General features: G+C 40.8%; 1 protein-coding gene across 1 annotated transcript in view; it reads left to right on the top strand.

Annotated features, from left to right (window-relative positions):
• LOC100345977 (beta-galactosidase-1-like protein 3) overlaps positions 1–15,214 on the top strand; it is a 70,883-nt gene that overhangs the window by 39,622 nt on the left and 16,047 nt on the right. The window contains exons 10-18 of the mRNA XM_008248356.3: positions 3,144–3,228; positions 5,143–5,283; positions 5,843–5,923; positions 6,551–6,657; positions 7,961–8,101; positions 8,413–8,484; positions 8,974–9,052; positions 9,472–9,559; positions 12,325–12,436. Of these exons, the coding sequence (XP_008246578.2) occupies positions 3,144–3,228; positions 5,143–5,283; positions 5,843–5,923; positions 6,551–6,657; positions 7,961–8,101; positions 8,413–8,484; positions 8,974–9,052; positions 9,472–9,559; positions 12,325–12,436 (906 nt within the window). The remainder of the gene's footprint in view (positions 1–3,143; positions 3,229–5,142; positions 5,284–5,842; positions 5,924–6,550; positions 6,658–7,960; positions 8,102–8,412; positions 8,485–8,973; positions 9,053–9,471; positions 9,560–12,324; positions 12,437–15,214) is intronic.

Below are 15,214 nucleotides of genomic sequence, written 5' to 3' on the forward strand. Positions count from 1 at the left end.
TGATGGGTGTTTGCATTGATTCCATGTTTTTCCTACTGTGAATTGAATGGCATTAAACATGGAGGGTACAGATACCTCTTTCATATGCTGATTTCATTTCCCTTGAGTAAGTTCCTAGGAGTGGGATGGCTGGGTCATATGATAGGTCTATATTCAGATTTCTGAGGTATCTCCATTCTGTGTTCCATAGTGGCCTTGCCAGTTTGCATTCCCACCAACAGTGGATTAGGGTACTTTTCCCCCCACATCCTTGGCAGCATTTGTTGTTTGTTGATTTCTGTATGTAAGCTATTCTAACAGGGAAGAGGTGAAACCTCATTGTGGTTTTGATTTGCATTTCCCTGATTTCTAGAGATCCTGAAGATTTTTTCATATGTCTGCTGGCCCTTTGGATTTCCTCTTTTAAAAAATGTCTAAGTCCTTTACCCAATTCTTGACTAGGTTGTTTGTTTTGCTGTTGTTGAGTTTCTTAATCTCTTTATATATTCAGGTTACTAAGCTTTTTATCAGTTGTGTACTTTGAGAATAATTTCTCCTATTCTATCAGTTGCCTCTTCATTTTATTGAGTGTTTATTTTTTACGATACAGAAGCTTCCCAATTTGATGTAATCCCATTTGTCAATTTTGGCTTTGATTGCCTGTGCATCTGAGGTCTTTTCCAGTAACTCTTTGACTGGGCCAATGTTTTTAAGGGTTTCCCCAATGTTCTGTAGTAATTTGATGGTGTTTGTGTCGTTGATTTAGATCTTTAATCCATTTGAGTAGATTTTTGTGTAAGGCATAAGGTAAGGGTCTTCCTTCATACTTCTACATGTGGAGATCCAGTCTTCCTAGCACCATTTGTTGAGGAGACCGCATTTGCACCAGGGGTTGATTTTAGCTCCTTTGTCAAAGATAAGTTGGTTGTAGATGCTTGATTTCTGGTGGTTCTGTTCTTTTCCTTTGTTCTGTCCATCTGTTTTTATACCAGTACCAGGTTCTTAACTGCCCTGTAGTATGTCTTGAAATCTGGTATTGTGATGCGTCCAGCTTTATTTTTGTTGTATAAAATTGCTTTATCTATTCGAGGTCTCCTGTGCCTCCAGATGAATTTCAGCATCATTTTTTTTGTATCTGAGAAGAATGTCTTTGGAATTTTGATTGTTATTGCACTGATTCTGTAAATTGGTTTTGGAAGAATGGACATTTTGATGATATTGCTTCTTCCAATCCATGAGCATGGAAGATTTTTTCATTTTTTGTATCTTATTCTATTTATTTCTTTAATGTTTTATAATTCTCTCATAGAGATCTTTGACAACTTTGGTTAAATTTACTCCAAAGTATTTGATTTTTTTTTGTACATATTGTGAATGGGATTGATCTTAGAAGTTCTTCCTCAGCCATGGCATTGTCTGTGTATACAAAGGCTGTTGATTTTTGTACATTGACTTTATTTCCTGCTACTTTGCCAAACTCTTCTCTGAGTTCTAATAGTCTCTTGGTGGAGTCTTTTGGATCCCCTGTATATAGAATCATGTCATCTGCAAATAGGGATAGTTTGACTTATTTCCCAATTTGTATCCCTTTGATTTCTTTTTCTTGTATAATGGCTCTGGCTAAAACTTGTAGGACTGTATTGAATAGCAGTGGTGAGAATGGGCATCCTTGTCTGGTTCTGGGTGTCAGTGGGAATGCTTCCAACTTTTCCCCATTCAATAGGATTCTGGCTGTGGATTTACATAAATTGTCTTAATTGTGTTGAGGAATGTTCCTTCTATACCCAAATTGGTTAGAGTTTTTATCATGAAAGAGTTTTGTATTTTATCAAACACTTTCTCTGTGATTATATATATATATATATATATATAATTATTGTGATAATCATGTGATTTTCATTCAGCAGTTTATTAATGTGATTTATCACATTGATTGATTTGCAAATGTTTATCCATCAGGGATAAATCCTACTTGGTCTGGGTGAGTGATCTTTCTGATGTGTTGTTGTGTTCTTTTGGGTAGTATTTTTTGAGGACTTTTGTGTCAATGTCTATCAGGGAAATTGGTCTGTAGTTCTTTTTCTCTATTGATCTTTTTCAGGTTTAGGAATTAAGGTGATGCTGGCTTCAGAGAAAGAATTTGGGAGGGTTCTCTCTTTTTCAATTATTTTGAAGAACTTGAGAAGAATTGGAGTTAGTTCTTTAAATGTCTGGTAGAATTCAGCAGTGGAGCCATCTGGTCCTGGGTTTTTGTTGTTGTTGTTGTTGTTGTTATTGTCTATGCCTCTGTGCCTTAGTGGAGTGTCTTCTCCTCCAGTGATTTTCTAGAGTTGTGTGCTGGGTGGTGCTAAGGAACTCTGGTCAGTGCTAAAGTGTGGGGCGAGAATCTAGGGTGACACCAAATTTGAGCATGGTAAATATCTATTTTCAGGCCTGTGCCACGGTTCACTAGGCTAATCCTCCGCCTTGCGGTGCTGGCACACCGGGTTCTAGTCCCGTTTGGGGCGCTGGATTCTGTCCCGGTTGCCCCTCTTCCAGGCCAGCTCTCTGCTGTGGCCAGGGAGTGCAGTGGAGGATGACCCAAGTGCTTGGGCCCTGCTCCCCATGGGAGACCAGGATAGGTACCTGGCTCCTGCCATCAGATCAGCGTGGTGTGCCAGCCGTGGCGGCCATTGGAGGGTGAACCAACGGCAAAGGAAGACCTTTCTCTCTGTCTCTCTCTCTCACTGTCCACTCTGCCTGTCAAAAAAAAAAATCTATTTTCAGCAGGATTTGGGTGCTGGTTTTGTCCTCTGAGACACAAGAGACCTTTATGCCTCAGTCTCCACGTAAGAATTACAGTCAGGTTTCTGTGTATTCAAAGCTGATTCCATGATGGCCGAGGATAGTACAAGTAGAATCATGGGTGCTGCTATCCATATGCAGCAGGGAGGCACATGAATCTAGAAGGAATCAGTAGACAGAGGTGAAATATAGGATCCAAAGCTATGTATGATGGCAAAGATGTAACTGGGGAGAGGGAAGTGAAGAAGTGTGGATCAAAAAGGAAACCTCTGAATTGGACAAAAATGTAGAATGAATGGGATCCACAAGTTCTCATCTGCTTATGGTTTCTCTCTATTTTTTTGTTGTTAAACTTAGTGCTTGATTTTATTTGTTTCTAGGGAAATAAGCCCATTCTGATTATGGAATTCTGGGTTGGCTGGTACAGCAAATGGGGAGATGAACAAAGGTTTCCGAAAGTATATGGTAAGGATTTTGCCATGTCCTACTCCATATAGAGTTAGCCCTGAGTCTTGGATTATTTATACAAGTCTCTGCTAAATAATTCACATATACTTATTTACCTTCTGTTAATTATAGGCACTTGGCTAGACCTTGAATATTTATATGGTGATTACAAATTACATGATTCCTACCCTGCATATAGCTTATAATTTAGAGGAGCTGGAAGATAATTAAAATGTAAAACAACAATATCTAGTTCTACATGTGACAGGTGCTTTGAAGCAATAAACAGGTGTTATGGAAAAGATAAGATAAATCTGCACAGACAAAGCAAGGAAGTCATGGAAAGTTCAAGGAAAAGTTGACATATCTAAAGAAGGTGGTGGATTGGCTAAGTCTCACTTATGTCTGCAGCACCATTTGTAAAAACAATACCAATACCAATACCAACATCAATAATCAACCAATAATGACACTATTACCAGCAACAAAAATGACACCAGGTAACATAATACCACTACCAAGAATAATAGCATCAACCACAATACAACAAACAACAACGGTGAAAACAATAACCTCAGTACCAATAATAATATCAACAATAATAACAATACCACAGGGTGCAACATTACACCAACTCAAATGACACAACAAAAATGTCGATAAGGATATTACCATCAAAAATTACAACACCAACAGCCATAGCAATAACAGCAACACCTATACCAAGAACAAAGCACTATTACAACAAAACACAAAAACAACAAAAGTAAGAGCAAGTACAATATCATCACTTTTACTACCAATAACAGCACTAATAACACTACCATTGAACACAATAGTGCCAACTACAGTAACACCACAATTATAACAACTGAGCAACGGTTTTGTGGTAAAGTCTATGTCAGGCACTGTGCCTTGTTTCTTCCATAGAGCATCTCATTAATTAATTTTTTTCTTCAATCTTGTGAGGTACTAGGAACATACATTTAACAGACTAGGAGGCAGAGGCTTTGAGAGAGAAAGTAGATTTCTTAATGTTATAGTCACAGAAATAGTAGAAAGTTCAGCCAGGATTAACTCTCACATCTAACTGACTTTTTTTTTTTTATTTGGCAGGTAGAGTTATAGACAGTGAGAGACAGACAGAGAGAAAGGTCTTCCTTCCATTGATTCACTCTCCTAATGGTCGCTATGGCTGGCGCTGTGCTGAACTGAAGCCAGGAGCCAGGTGCTTCCTCTTGGTCTCTCATGCGGGTGCAGGGACTCAAGCACTTGGGCCATCCTCCACTGCCCTCCCGGGCCACAGCAGAGAGCTGGACTGGAAGAGGAGCAACTGGGACTAGTACCTGGCACCCCAACCGGGACTAGAACCCAGGGTGCCGGCATCTCAGGCAGAGGATTAGCCCAGTGAGCCACGGCGCCGGCCACATCTAACTGACTTTTGACCCTCCTACTTTTTATTGTGATCACTGGAAAGGGCAGTGTATCTGCTGAAACATGGTGGCAGAATGATAGATTTGGTGGCTGAAGTTGAGAGCTTCTTATGGACATTAACAGTGATCAAAATTATTGTCCCCAGAGTTATTATCTTAGAAATAACAGTGAGCGTATGCTAACTTTAAAAAATTAATAAAAATTAGATACTTAAAGAACATAAGAATTCTTAGGCTATCATTTAATTGATGTAAGTAGGAGTCAAAACATGTCAGTCTTGGCAAAAATATTTTGAGTCTTTTGGTATTGACAGGAATGGTCTGACACAGCATTTCTGTACAATTTCTTTTGTTTTCTGGTTAGAATATTCATGGAGGTTGATTGACAAAACAATTAACTTATTGTGGGCTGGAGTTGGAAATAACAAGAATTAAAATGAGACTTATGCCTTCTAATAACTTCTGATTTTGTCTATGTTCTTGTCTTCTCCCTTCACAGAGGTTGAAAGAACCGTGTCTGAATTTATCAAACACGAGCTGTCCTTCAACGCGTACATGTTCCATGGGGGCACCAACTTTGGTTTCATGAATGGGGCTGCATATACTGATGAGAAGCACTGGGGTGTTGTCACTAGCTATGGCGAGTATTTGTTGGAGTGGTCACTTCCCCAGCACTGATGAGGCTGGAGTTTCAAAAAGAATGCTCCAGAAGTATTCTGGAAAACTGAGGTCTTAGCCTATGACTGATGCTGTGCATTGAGGATTTTCATGTCCATCTTCCTGTTTTCTGGGCTGTCATTCCAGTAGAAGGGGCCGCCTTGAACTTATAGCCTTGCTTTTCTCATCCTGTCCACTGACCCCTTGATTTGGGTCTCAAAACAAAAATGATGGTTGCTGTTAGGTCCAGAGAGCAGAGCTGAGGAATTCGGATTGAGCAAAGAAAGCATATCCATTAGAAGGTGAAATGGAAGGGTGATCCCAAAGTTATTGCATATGCAGTTCCCCAGAAAGAATAGTGGGGAGTATCCTACATTGGTATTCAATGTCTGTCCTTAGCCTGGGGTGAGACATTCTGGAGGCAGGGACATATACCTTCCTTCTGTGTCCCTCTCTGTGGCGTTGGTCCATCCCATCCCTGGCTACCAAGGATATTGTGTAGAGGCTACATGACCCACGACTGAATCCTGGGTGTTTTGCAGACTATGATGCTGTGCTGTCAGAGGCCGGAGATTACACTGAAAAATACTACAGACTTCGGAGCCTCCTTGGATCTGCTTCAGGTACTCAGTAACCACTTAATTGGAAGCTGGGTCTCCTCATGGGGTGTCTGCATTCTGTGAAAGAGTGAGAGCAAGGGCAATCTTAAGTTCAAATCCTGTTTCCCACTTAAAAACTGTGATTTTGGATGAAGATTTCAAAGCCCTTGCATCTAAGTTGCTTCGATGAGACATGGAAATAAAGATACTGGTCTCCCTATTATTACTGAAGACAATATAGGCTCCTGTTTGTAAGGCTCTCAGTGCCTTGTGTGACACACTAACCCCTATACTATAGCAAAAAAACCACTCTGATTAATTTTTATTACTCAAACAAAGTTATTTAATCACCTACTAACAGCTAGAAACTAGGTAAGTATGACATTGACAAAAAGTGTAAAAAGTGATCCCTGAGATCTCTTACTGTAATAGGCAACATGAGCCCATCGTGGGCTGTAAGGTGTGTGTAGATACAAAACCACTAAACAAGTGTCACTTAGTTGTTGCTTGTTGATCATCACTTTTTGAGAACCACATACACATTTCAGGATATGACTCCTGTCACTTGTTGTCATAGAGGGGGTGGAGAGTTTGTGAGAAGACAGTATATGTTTCAGATAATTCTCACACTGTGACTTGTCTTCATTGCAGAAATCCCCCTGCCCCAACTACCTGACACTAATCCCAAGGCTGTGTATCCTACTGTAAGGCTATTACACTATTTGCCGCTGTGGGAAGTCCTAGAGTACTTAAATGAAGTGAGTACTTTCTGGGCACTGGAATAGGGGTGGCAATTGGAGAGAAGCTAAAGAACGACTTGGGCCATTGAGTAGGGATCCTATCAAGGAGCTTTGTTTTTGGAAGTGTGAAAAATAATCCTCTGCATTTTGTCCACACTTGGAACTGTGGACCAGAGACATCAGCTCCTTCCATGTGGACTATGAAGAAGTCTGAACTTGAAGAGTAAGTGTGTGAGAAGTGGAGTATCTGCAGAGTGGAACATCCTGTTTCCTGACTGAGATGAATCAGTCTGGCACATGCTGTTGTTTGGGGCTTCGTGATCCATATAACAAAGTCCTGTGCTTCCTATTTCTGAATCTATGACATCGAGCATCTGTCTTCGTTAACCATCAACTAGACCAAGACCCTGAAGTTCTGGGAGGTTTTGCTCTTCTTTTCTTTTCTTCTCTTCTCTTTTCTTTTCTTCTCTTTTCTTTTCTTCTCTTTTCTTTTCTTCTCTTCTCTTTTTCTTTTTCTTTTTCTTTTTCTTTTTCTTTTTCTTTTTCTTTTTTTGACAGGCAGAGTTAGACAGTGAGAGAGAGACAGAGAGAAAGGTCTTCCTTTGCTGTTGGTTCACCTCCCAATGGCCGCCGCGGCCGGCGCACCGCGCTGATCCAAAGGCAGGAGCCAGGTACTTCTCCTGGTCTCCCATGGGGTGCAGGGCCCAAGCACTTGGGCCACCCTCCACTGTACTCCCTGACCACAGCAGAGAGCTGGCCTGGAAGAGGGGCAACCGGGACAGAATCCGGCGCCCCGACCAGGACTAGAACCCGGTGTGCCGGCGCCGCGAGGTGGAGGATTAGCCTAGTGAGCCGCGGCGCCGGCCTGCTCTCCCTTTCAAATTAGCCCACCCGTACCACTTTGAAAAAAAAAAAAACACAAAAACTATTTGAAAACCAACTCTTGCACTTACACTGGTTTCAGCTTAACCATCACTATCTTAGATAAAAAGTAGTCATTTTCACATTTAGAATGCCAAATGAATATTTGCTTTCTACACAATTTATCTTTGATTTCAATTACTTTAGAATACATTTTACTTTGTTGATCAATTCTGATGGTTATAGTAATTGTTTCTTATCCATTGTGCACTCCCCTTCTCCTGATTCTCCTTGTTAGGGAAAATATAAAGCCCAAGAGTATTATTACATAGCACCCATCCTATTTCCCATTCAAATAACCCTGGAGTACCATTTCATGGTAAAACAAAACAAAACAAAAAGTGACAAGGAAGACTTCTGGCTTCTTATAATTGTGGTTCTTGCCATGTCTCCCTCATAGCCAGTCAAATCAAATAGTCCAATCAATATGGAGAATCTTCCTATAAACAATGGAAGTGGCCAGTCCTTTGGATTCACCCTCTATGAGACTCCCATCTGCTCTGGAGGCAGTCTCCATGCTAATGCTGCAGATACAGCACAGGTAGGTGTCCATGGGCTTCTCTGGTAGGTACACAAAAATTTAGCATATCTCTGTCAATGGGGAGGGTACTTAGTCACTGGTGCACTTTACTACCTTTTGGTGGTATTGGGAATACAAAGTCAATCCAAAAATACTTTGTTTTTTTCTTTACCTAAGTGAAATGCTATTGCAACCTGACAGCTAGCTTTCCAGACATCTGTGAACTTCAAAGCTAGTTCTGTCTTCCTAAAGATCTCCTGCCTAAACCACAGCCACTTTTCTCCCTTTCTTTAGGTGAACCTATCAATCTAACACTGGCTTTTCTTTTGCAGGTGTTTTTAAATGAGACAATAGTAGGATTTTTAGATGAGCATAATCAAATAATGGACATTCCTAAATCCACGGTATGTAATTTTGAGGTCAGGTGGTACGCTAAACCATCTCCTCGGATGCAAAAATAACCTGGTCCTCACACAGACTTTCTCCTTTCTCTCCCACTACCCTGGGTGTTACTGCTCCCTCAGCAGAAGGATGAAGGACCATAAGCATAATGCATATACCAGGCCCTGGTCCATCAGGACCTACACGGCAGCTATTTCAACATGAGTGGCATTTCCCCATTATACTGAGTCAGTCCTGAGTCCCTGTTTGGGTCTCTGATCAAAGGAAAATCTGAGTCTGTCTTTCTTAACAAGATCAGCTGAGGAGATGCAGAAGGTTGAGTATTGAGAAAATACAAAGAGGATGTTTTGGGAGAGGGTTGAGTGTTGGGTTCTGTAAGCTCCTTTTCCTTCCAACTGCTTATCTTTTCATCTGTGACTTGAGGAAGAGAATATGATCCACAGAGCCCTGCATGGTCATGTAGTCTCCATAAACCTTTCTGTTCCAAGCAGAAGTGTCAACATTTGAGGATCCTGGTGGAGAATCAAGGTCGAATCAATTTTTCATGGAAAATTCAGTATGAAAATAAAGGTGGGCTATGGTCTTGAGAAACAAGATTCAGCTTCTCTTCAGTTACTTGGAACCCAATGTTGGACTCTATTGGAGTTCAGGGATAAAAATGAACTCCACGGCACTGATGCTGAAGTTCTAGAATGTAAACGTCTTCTCTCTTCCCTGTTCTGCCTTGTTTAGTTCTACAAGTTAGGAAAGTAGAGCCATTATCTTGGGTGCTGGTTTGTCCAGTAGAGGGCCCAGTCTCCTTTGGGGATTTTAGGTGAAGTTGCATACTAAGTTGGGAACTTTGGCTCCTTTAGCCACAGCGTTTCAGACAAGTGTTTTCCTTTGTGGTTGCACCCTGGTTATGAGGGCATATGCATGCTTGTGTTTCTTTGTCCCACACTGAATGCTCAATCCTTTCTCACTTGCTCCTCTCTGCCTCCATTCTCCAGGATTGATTGGACCTGTTAGCATTGATAATGTTCTCCTGAAGGATTTTACCATCTATCCCCTTGAGATGAAAATGAACTTCTTCAAGAGGTATGCTCCTTCTTACCTCCAATGGGTATTTTCAGTGTCAGTTGTCTTAGTTCATTTTCTGTTGCTATAACAAAATTTCTGAAGCTAGGCTGTTTGCAAAGAAAAGAGTTCTGGAGACAGAAGCCCATGGATTTAGCATCTGGTCCTCTTGGTGGACAGTACAATAACACTGAAGTATGTGTAGAAGGGCCAAATAGGTGGATGACCACTAATTCTCATTAAAACCAATTCATGCTGTGGATCCAGAAGTAGGCTCTACCTTTTAAAGGTTATACCACCTTAATATTGCACATGAGCCAACAAGTTTTTAGCACATGGAAATTTAGGGATCACAGTAGCATTCTGTCCCTGACCCCTAAAGTTCATGTCCATCTCAAAATGCAAAATACGCTGATTCACTCCATGTCAGAGTTCCCCAGATCTTAGCGTTTCCCATCATCCGTCAAAACTCCAAAGTGAAAGTTCCAGCTGAGACTCATCAAAGGCAAACTCTTTCCAGCGATGAACCTGTAAAGTAAAAGGAGTTACATACTTCCATTGTATAATCATGGGACAGGGTTAGGACAGGGGTTCTTATTCCCACAGAGAAGTGGAAATATGAAGGAGCCCAGGTCTCTCCTGAGGCCAGCGTCCAGCAGGGCACTTACTGCATATTAAGATCAAGCATCCTGTGCACACTGAGGTGAAGGTGTGGTCCCACGGCCCACGGCAGCCCTGCTGTTGTGGAATTGCTGGCCCTGCTTGTGTGGCTGTTTCCTGCCGTCTTTGCATGCTGGTGTCTTCAGCTTGTCCAGAGCAGTGTCTCGTGCTGCTGTTGGCTCTGCTGCCGTGGGGTCTTGAGGCTGGTGACCCCATTAAACATTCTAATGGTGATTTCCATGCAGTGGTTCCCTCTTTGTGGGAACCTGGACTCAGGCTTTTCTTTGACACCTTGGGGGAAGCTACTGTGTTACCTAACAATTGCACTGCACAACTGCAGAATTAGCACCACATGGACACTCAGATTTTTCGACTTCCTTTGCTGGAAAGCTGGGAGCAGAATCCTAAGGTGGCCTTGGGCTGAGCATATGGAGTTGCCAAGGCTTGTTTCCTGAAGCCATTCTATATTTGCAGACCTTTGGGCCTGTGATGAGAGGGACAACCTGGAAAGTTTCTGACAAGCCCTCTGGGTCTCTGTTGCACTGTTTTGCAGCAAAGTACCAGGCTTCGTTTCTATCCCATTTCTTTATCAAGGAGCCTCTGCTACTTACACAGTTCTCCTGGCCAGTTTGAAAGTTATCTGAAATTTTACACCCTTATTTCTGTTTAAATATAAATTCTGTCTTCAAGTAACTTTTTCCTCCTTATGTGGACTTAATTGGTTAAAAGTAGCCAAGCAGCAACCTGAACACTTTGCTATTCAGAAATGTCTTCTGCCACTTTTTCATCATTGTTAAATCTAGACTTCCCATGGGCACGGTTTGGCCAAGTTCTTTGCTGCTTCAAATCAAGGGTGCCCCTGAATTCTAACTTACAGTAAAATCCTGATTTCCTTCTGACACCTTGTGAATAACCTTTACTGTCCCCATTCCTATCGGCACCATGGTTAGACTCCTCCCTAGTCTTTTTGTCTTCTGAGTCCTTACCGGAATCTCTCCAGAACTCTAACAATACCGGCCTTTTCTTGCCTCTTTCAGCCAAGTGTTCCAAGACCGCATATTACCTAATTCCAAATTACCTCCACATATTCAGTCCTCTGTACAGTAACAACCCCAGTGCTGAGTACCAATTTTCTGGCTTAGGCTGGTTTTTGTTGCTATGACAAAATACCTGGTTGTTGGTAAAGAAAGGAGATTAATTTAGCTCATGGTTCTGGATGTCTAGTAGCACAGCACCAGGATATTCTCGGCACTGGGGAGGGCCTCAGGATGGGCATGATGTGGTGGGAATGTGGGCAGGGGGCCACATGTGTGGTTGCCTCAGTTTATAACAACCTAGTCTCCTAAGTAATCCACTCTGCAAGACCCGCATTAGCCGTTTTAGTCCCTTCCAAGACTAGGGACCCCATGATTTACTCATCTCCCTCAAGCCTCGCATCTTAAATGTTTCACCACCCTGTGGATGACAAACTTGCACTATATCTGAACTGTGGTATCATAGAGACGTCAGCACATTCACTGTGCAAGTGAGGAGCCCAAGATTTAAAGAACTAAAGGTGCAGACTATAGTAGTCAGGTGTTTCAGCATCAGGATTAGCACCATGGAGCATGTATCCTGAATTATCCTGAATGAAATCTTTTTTTTTTTTAAGATTTATTTCTTTATTTTAAAGAGTAACACACACACACACACACACACAGAGAGAGAGAGAGAGAGAGAGAGAAAGAGAGAGATCTTCCATGTACTGGCTCACTCCACAATTGGCCACAATGGCCTGAACTGGGCAGATCCAAAGCCAGGAGCCAGCAACCAAGAGCTTCTTCTGGGTCCCCCACGTAGGTGCAGGGGCCTAAGCACTTGGGATATCTTCTACTGCTTTCTCAGGCCATAAGCATACAGCTGGAATAGAAGTGGAGCAGCTGGGACTTGAACTGGTGTCCATATGAGATGCCAGCACTGCAGGAGGTGGTTTTACCTACTACATCATAGCATCGGCCCCGTGAATGCAATCTTAATACTTCCCATCTCACTGAGACAGAATCCTGCTCCTGTGTGCAATCTGAGATCAATATTTAGATGAGAGATAGGAAACGTTTTCCTCTCTGATGCCTTGGCTCTTCTTCCAGACTCCGCTCTGCCACCTGGAAGCCTATCACAGGGAGTTATATGGGCCCTGCCTTCTACAAGGGGACCTTAAAAGCTGGCTCTTCTCCCAAGGACACCTTCCTGAGCCTAATGGTAAGTAGGCCTGCGTCTTCTGCCCTAGCATTCAAGCAACTGTTTTGTTTCTTAAAAAAATTATCTCAAAGCAAAGCCATAATTTCCTGCTGAGAATATTTCCCTTTCCTGCTTTCCTCTTCTTTCTCTCTTCCAAACAACAACAACAACAAACCCCGCAATTTTCCGAATTTACCAGTATTTAGAAAATAATACATCAAATCTTAATAGAAAAATTCAAACAAGTTCTTCTTCAAACCCTTGCCCATGTTAATGCACCTCTACTGCTCAGATCGCAGCATTGCCCACAGTTCATTTATATGTATGATTTTGTTTCATCACCCTGCCACCACATGCACACACATTTTTTTCTAGTAGAACTATACCATAAATTGCACTCTTCAACTTGCTTTTATTTGGTGGCAGAGAGGTTGGTTAGCATATCTTTTAGGTGTAAACACACAGAAAATATAACTTTAGAAAATATGAATGAACAGATCAACAAATTATCCCAAAATTGGTATCAGTTATTATTGGGTTGAATTTCCCCCAAAAGTAACTGCCCTCCTGACACTCTAGCTCAGTGTTTCTTATTTTGACTTACTTAAATTCAGTCATAATCATGCATTTTTAAATAATATCTTTTCTTTTGATCACCCTTGTTAATTTTTAGGGAATAGTATTCCTTTAATATATAGAGCAAATTTATTTTCCAATCTACTGTTGATGGATATGTGGATTATTTCCAGTGTTTGAATAGCTTAAATAGTTAGGTTCAGACTTATATTGTTTTTCATGTCGAGAAATTTTTGCAAATTTTAGTATTAATGTTTAGAGATTCATAAATGATTTCAGAAGTTGAGTTTGTGTAAAATATGCACTATGTTTTCAACATTTGGAAGATTTCTATTGAGGTCATCTAGGGCTGGCATTTTCTTTGTGAGAAAGTTTGAAAATGTGAATTCAATTCTGTCAAAGTTAAAGTATTATTAATATTTTTTGCTTGTCTTCATGACTGCTTTGAAAAATATATTTTTCATTGTTTAGAAATTTGTTTATAAAATAGGGACAAGGACTGTAAACAATGATCAAATCTCAAAATGTCAGTTTCACTCATATGCATTTTTGTACTCCATCAGCTACCATAGATCAGGGAAAACATGGTATTTGTCTTTTCAGCACTGGATTATTTCACTAAGCATAATGATTTCCAGTTGCATCTCTTTTGTTACGACAATCAAGATCTCATTCTCTTATATGGCTGAGTAGTATTCCATAGTGTATATATACCATATTTTCTTTATCCAGTCATTGGTGGGTGGGTACCTGGATTGATTTCATGTCTTAGATATTGTTAATTGAGCTGCAGTAAACATGGGGTTCAGATACTACTTTCATATACTGATTTCATTTGGTTTCTATTCTGTTCCTTTGGTCTACATGTCTATTTTTGTGCCTGCACCAGGCTGTTTTGATTATAACTGTCCTTTAGTATGTCTTGAAATCTGATGTCTCCAGCTTTGTTTTTGTTATTTAGTGTTGCTTTAGCTATTCAGGATGTCTTGTGTTTCCATATGAATTTTAGGATCATTTTTTCTAGATCTGAGAAGATTGTCATTGGTATTTTGATTGGGATTGCATTGAATCTGTAAATTGCTTTCAGTGGTATGGATATTTTGATGACATCAGTTCTTACTATCATGAACATGGGAGATTATTGCGCTTTTTGATGTCTTCTCTCTTTATTTTTTATTTTTTTATTTTTTTTTTTTATCTTTTATTTAATGAATATAAATTTCCAAAGTACGTCTCATGGGTTACAATGGCTTTCCCCCCATACCGTCCCTCCCACCCACCACCCTCCCCTTTCCCACTCCCTCTCCCCTTCCATTCACATCAAGATTCATTTTCGATTATCTTAGTATACAGAAGATCAGCTTAGTATACCTTAAGTAAGGATTTCAACAGTTTGTTCCCACACAGAAACATAAAGTGAAAAATAATAGATGATTTTTTTTAAATGATGATGAAATCAGATCAGACCTATTGTCATGTTTAATCCCAGTGAGAGTCAAGTTGGGAATTGATAGTTTCTTTTCTTTTTTTTTTTTTTTATCAGAAGATCAGTTTAGTGTACATTAAGTAAAGATTTCAACAGTTTGCACCCCCATAGAAACACAAAGTGAAATATACTGTTTGAGTACTCGTTATAGCATTAAGCCTCAGTGTACAGCACATTAAGGACAGAGATACTACATGAGGAGTAAGTGCACAGTGACTCCTGTTGTTGACTTTACAAATTGACACTCCTGTTTATGGCATCAGTAATCTCCCTATGCACCAGTCATGAGTTTCCAAGGCTATGGAAGCCCCTTGAGTTCTCCGACTCTTATCTTGTTTAGACAAGGTCATAGTCAAAGTGGAGGTTCCCTCCTCCCTTCAGAGAAAGGCACCTCCCTCTTTGAAGACCTGTTCTTTCCACTGGGATCTCACTCACAGAGATCTTTTTGCCAGAGTGTCTTGGCTTTCCATGCCTGAAATACTCTCATGGGCTTTTCAGCCAGATCCGAGTGCCTTTAGGGCTGATTCTGAGGCCAGAGTGCTATTTAGGACATCTGCCATTCTATGAGTCTGCTGAGTATCTCACTTCCCGTGTTGGATCACTCTCCCCTTTATTTATTCTATCGGTTAGTGTTAGCAGATACTAGACTTGTTTATGTGCTCCCTTTGACTCTTAGTCCTTTCATTATGATCAATTGTGAACTGAAATTGATCACTTGGAATAGTGAGATGGCATTG

Source organism: Oryctolagus cuniculus, chromosome 1 (assembly GCF_964237555.1).
Source record: "Oryctolagus cuniculus chromosome 1, mOryCun1.1, whole genome shotgun sequence".
Lineage (NCBI taxonomy): Eukaryota > Metazoa > Chordata > Mammalia > Lagomorpha > Leporidae > Oryctolagus > Oryctolagus cuniculus.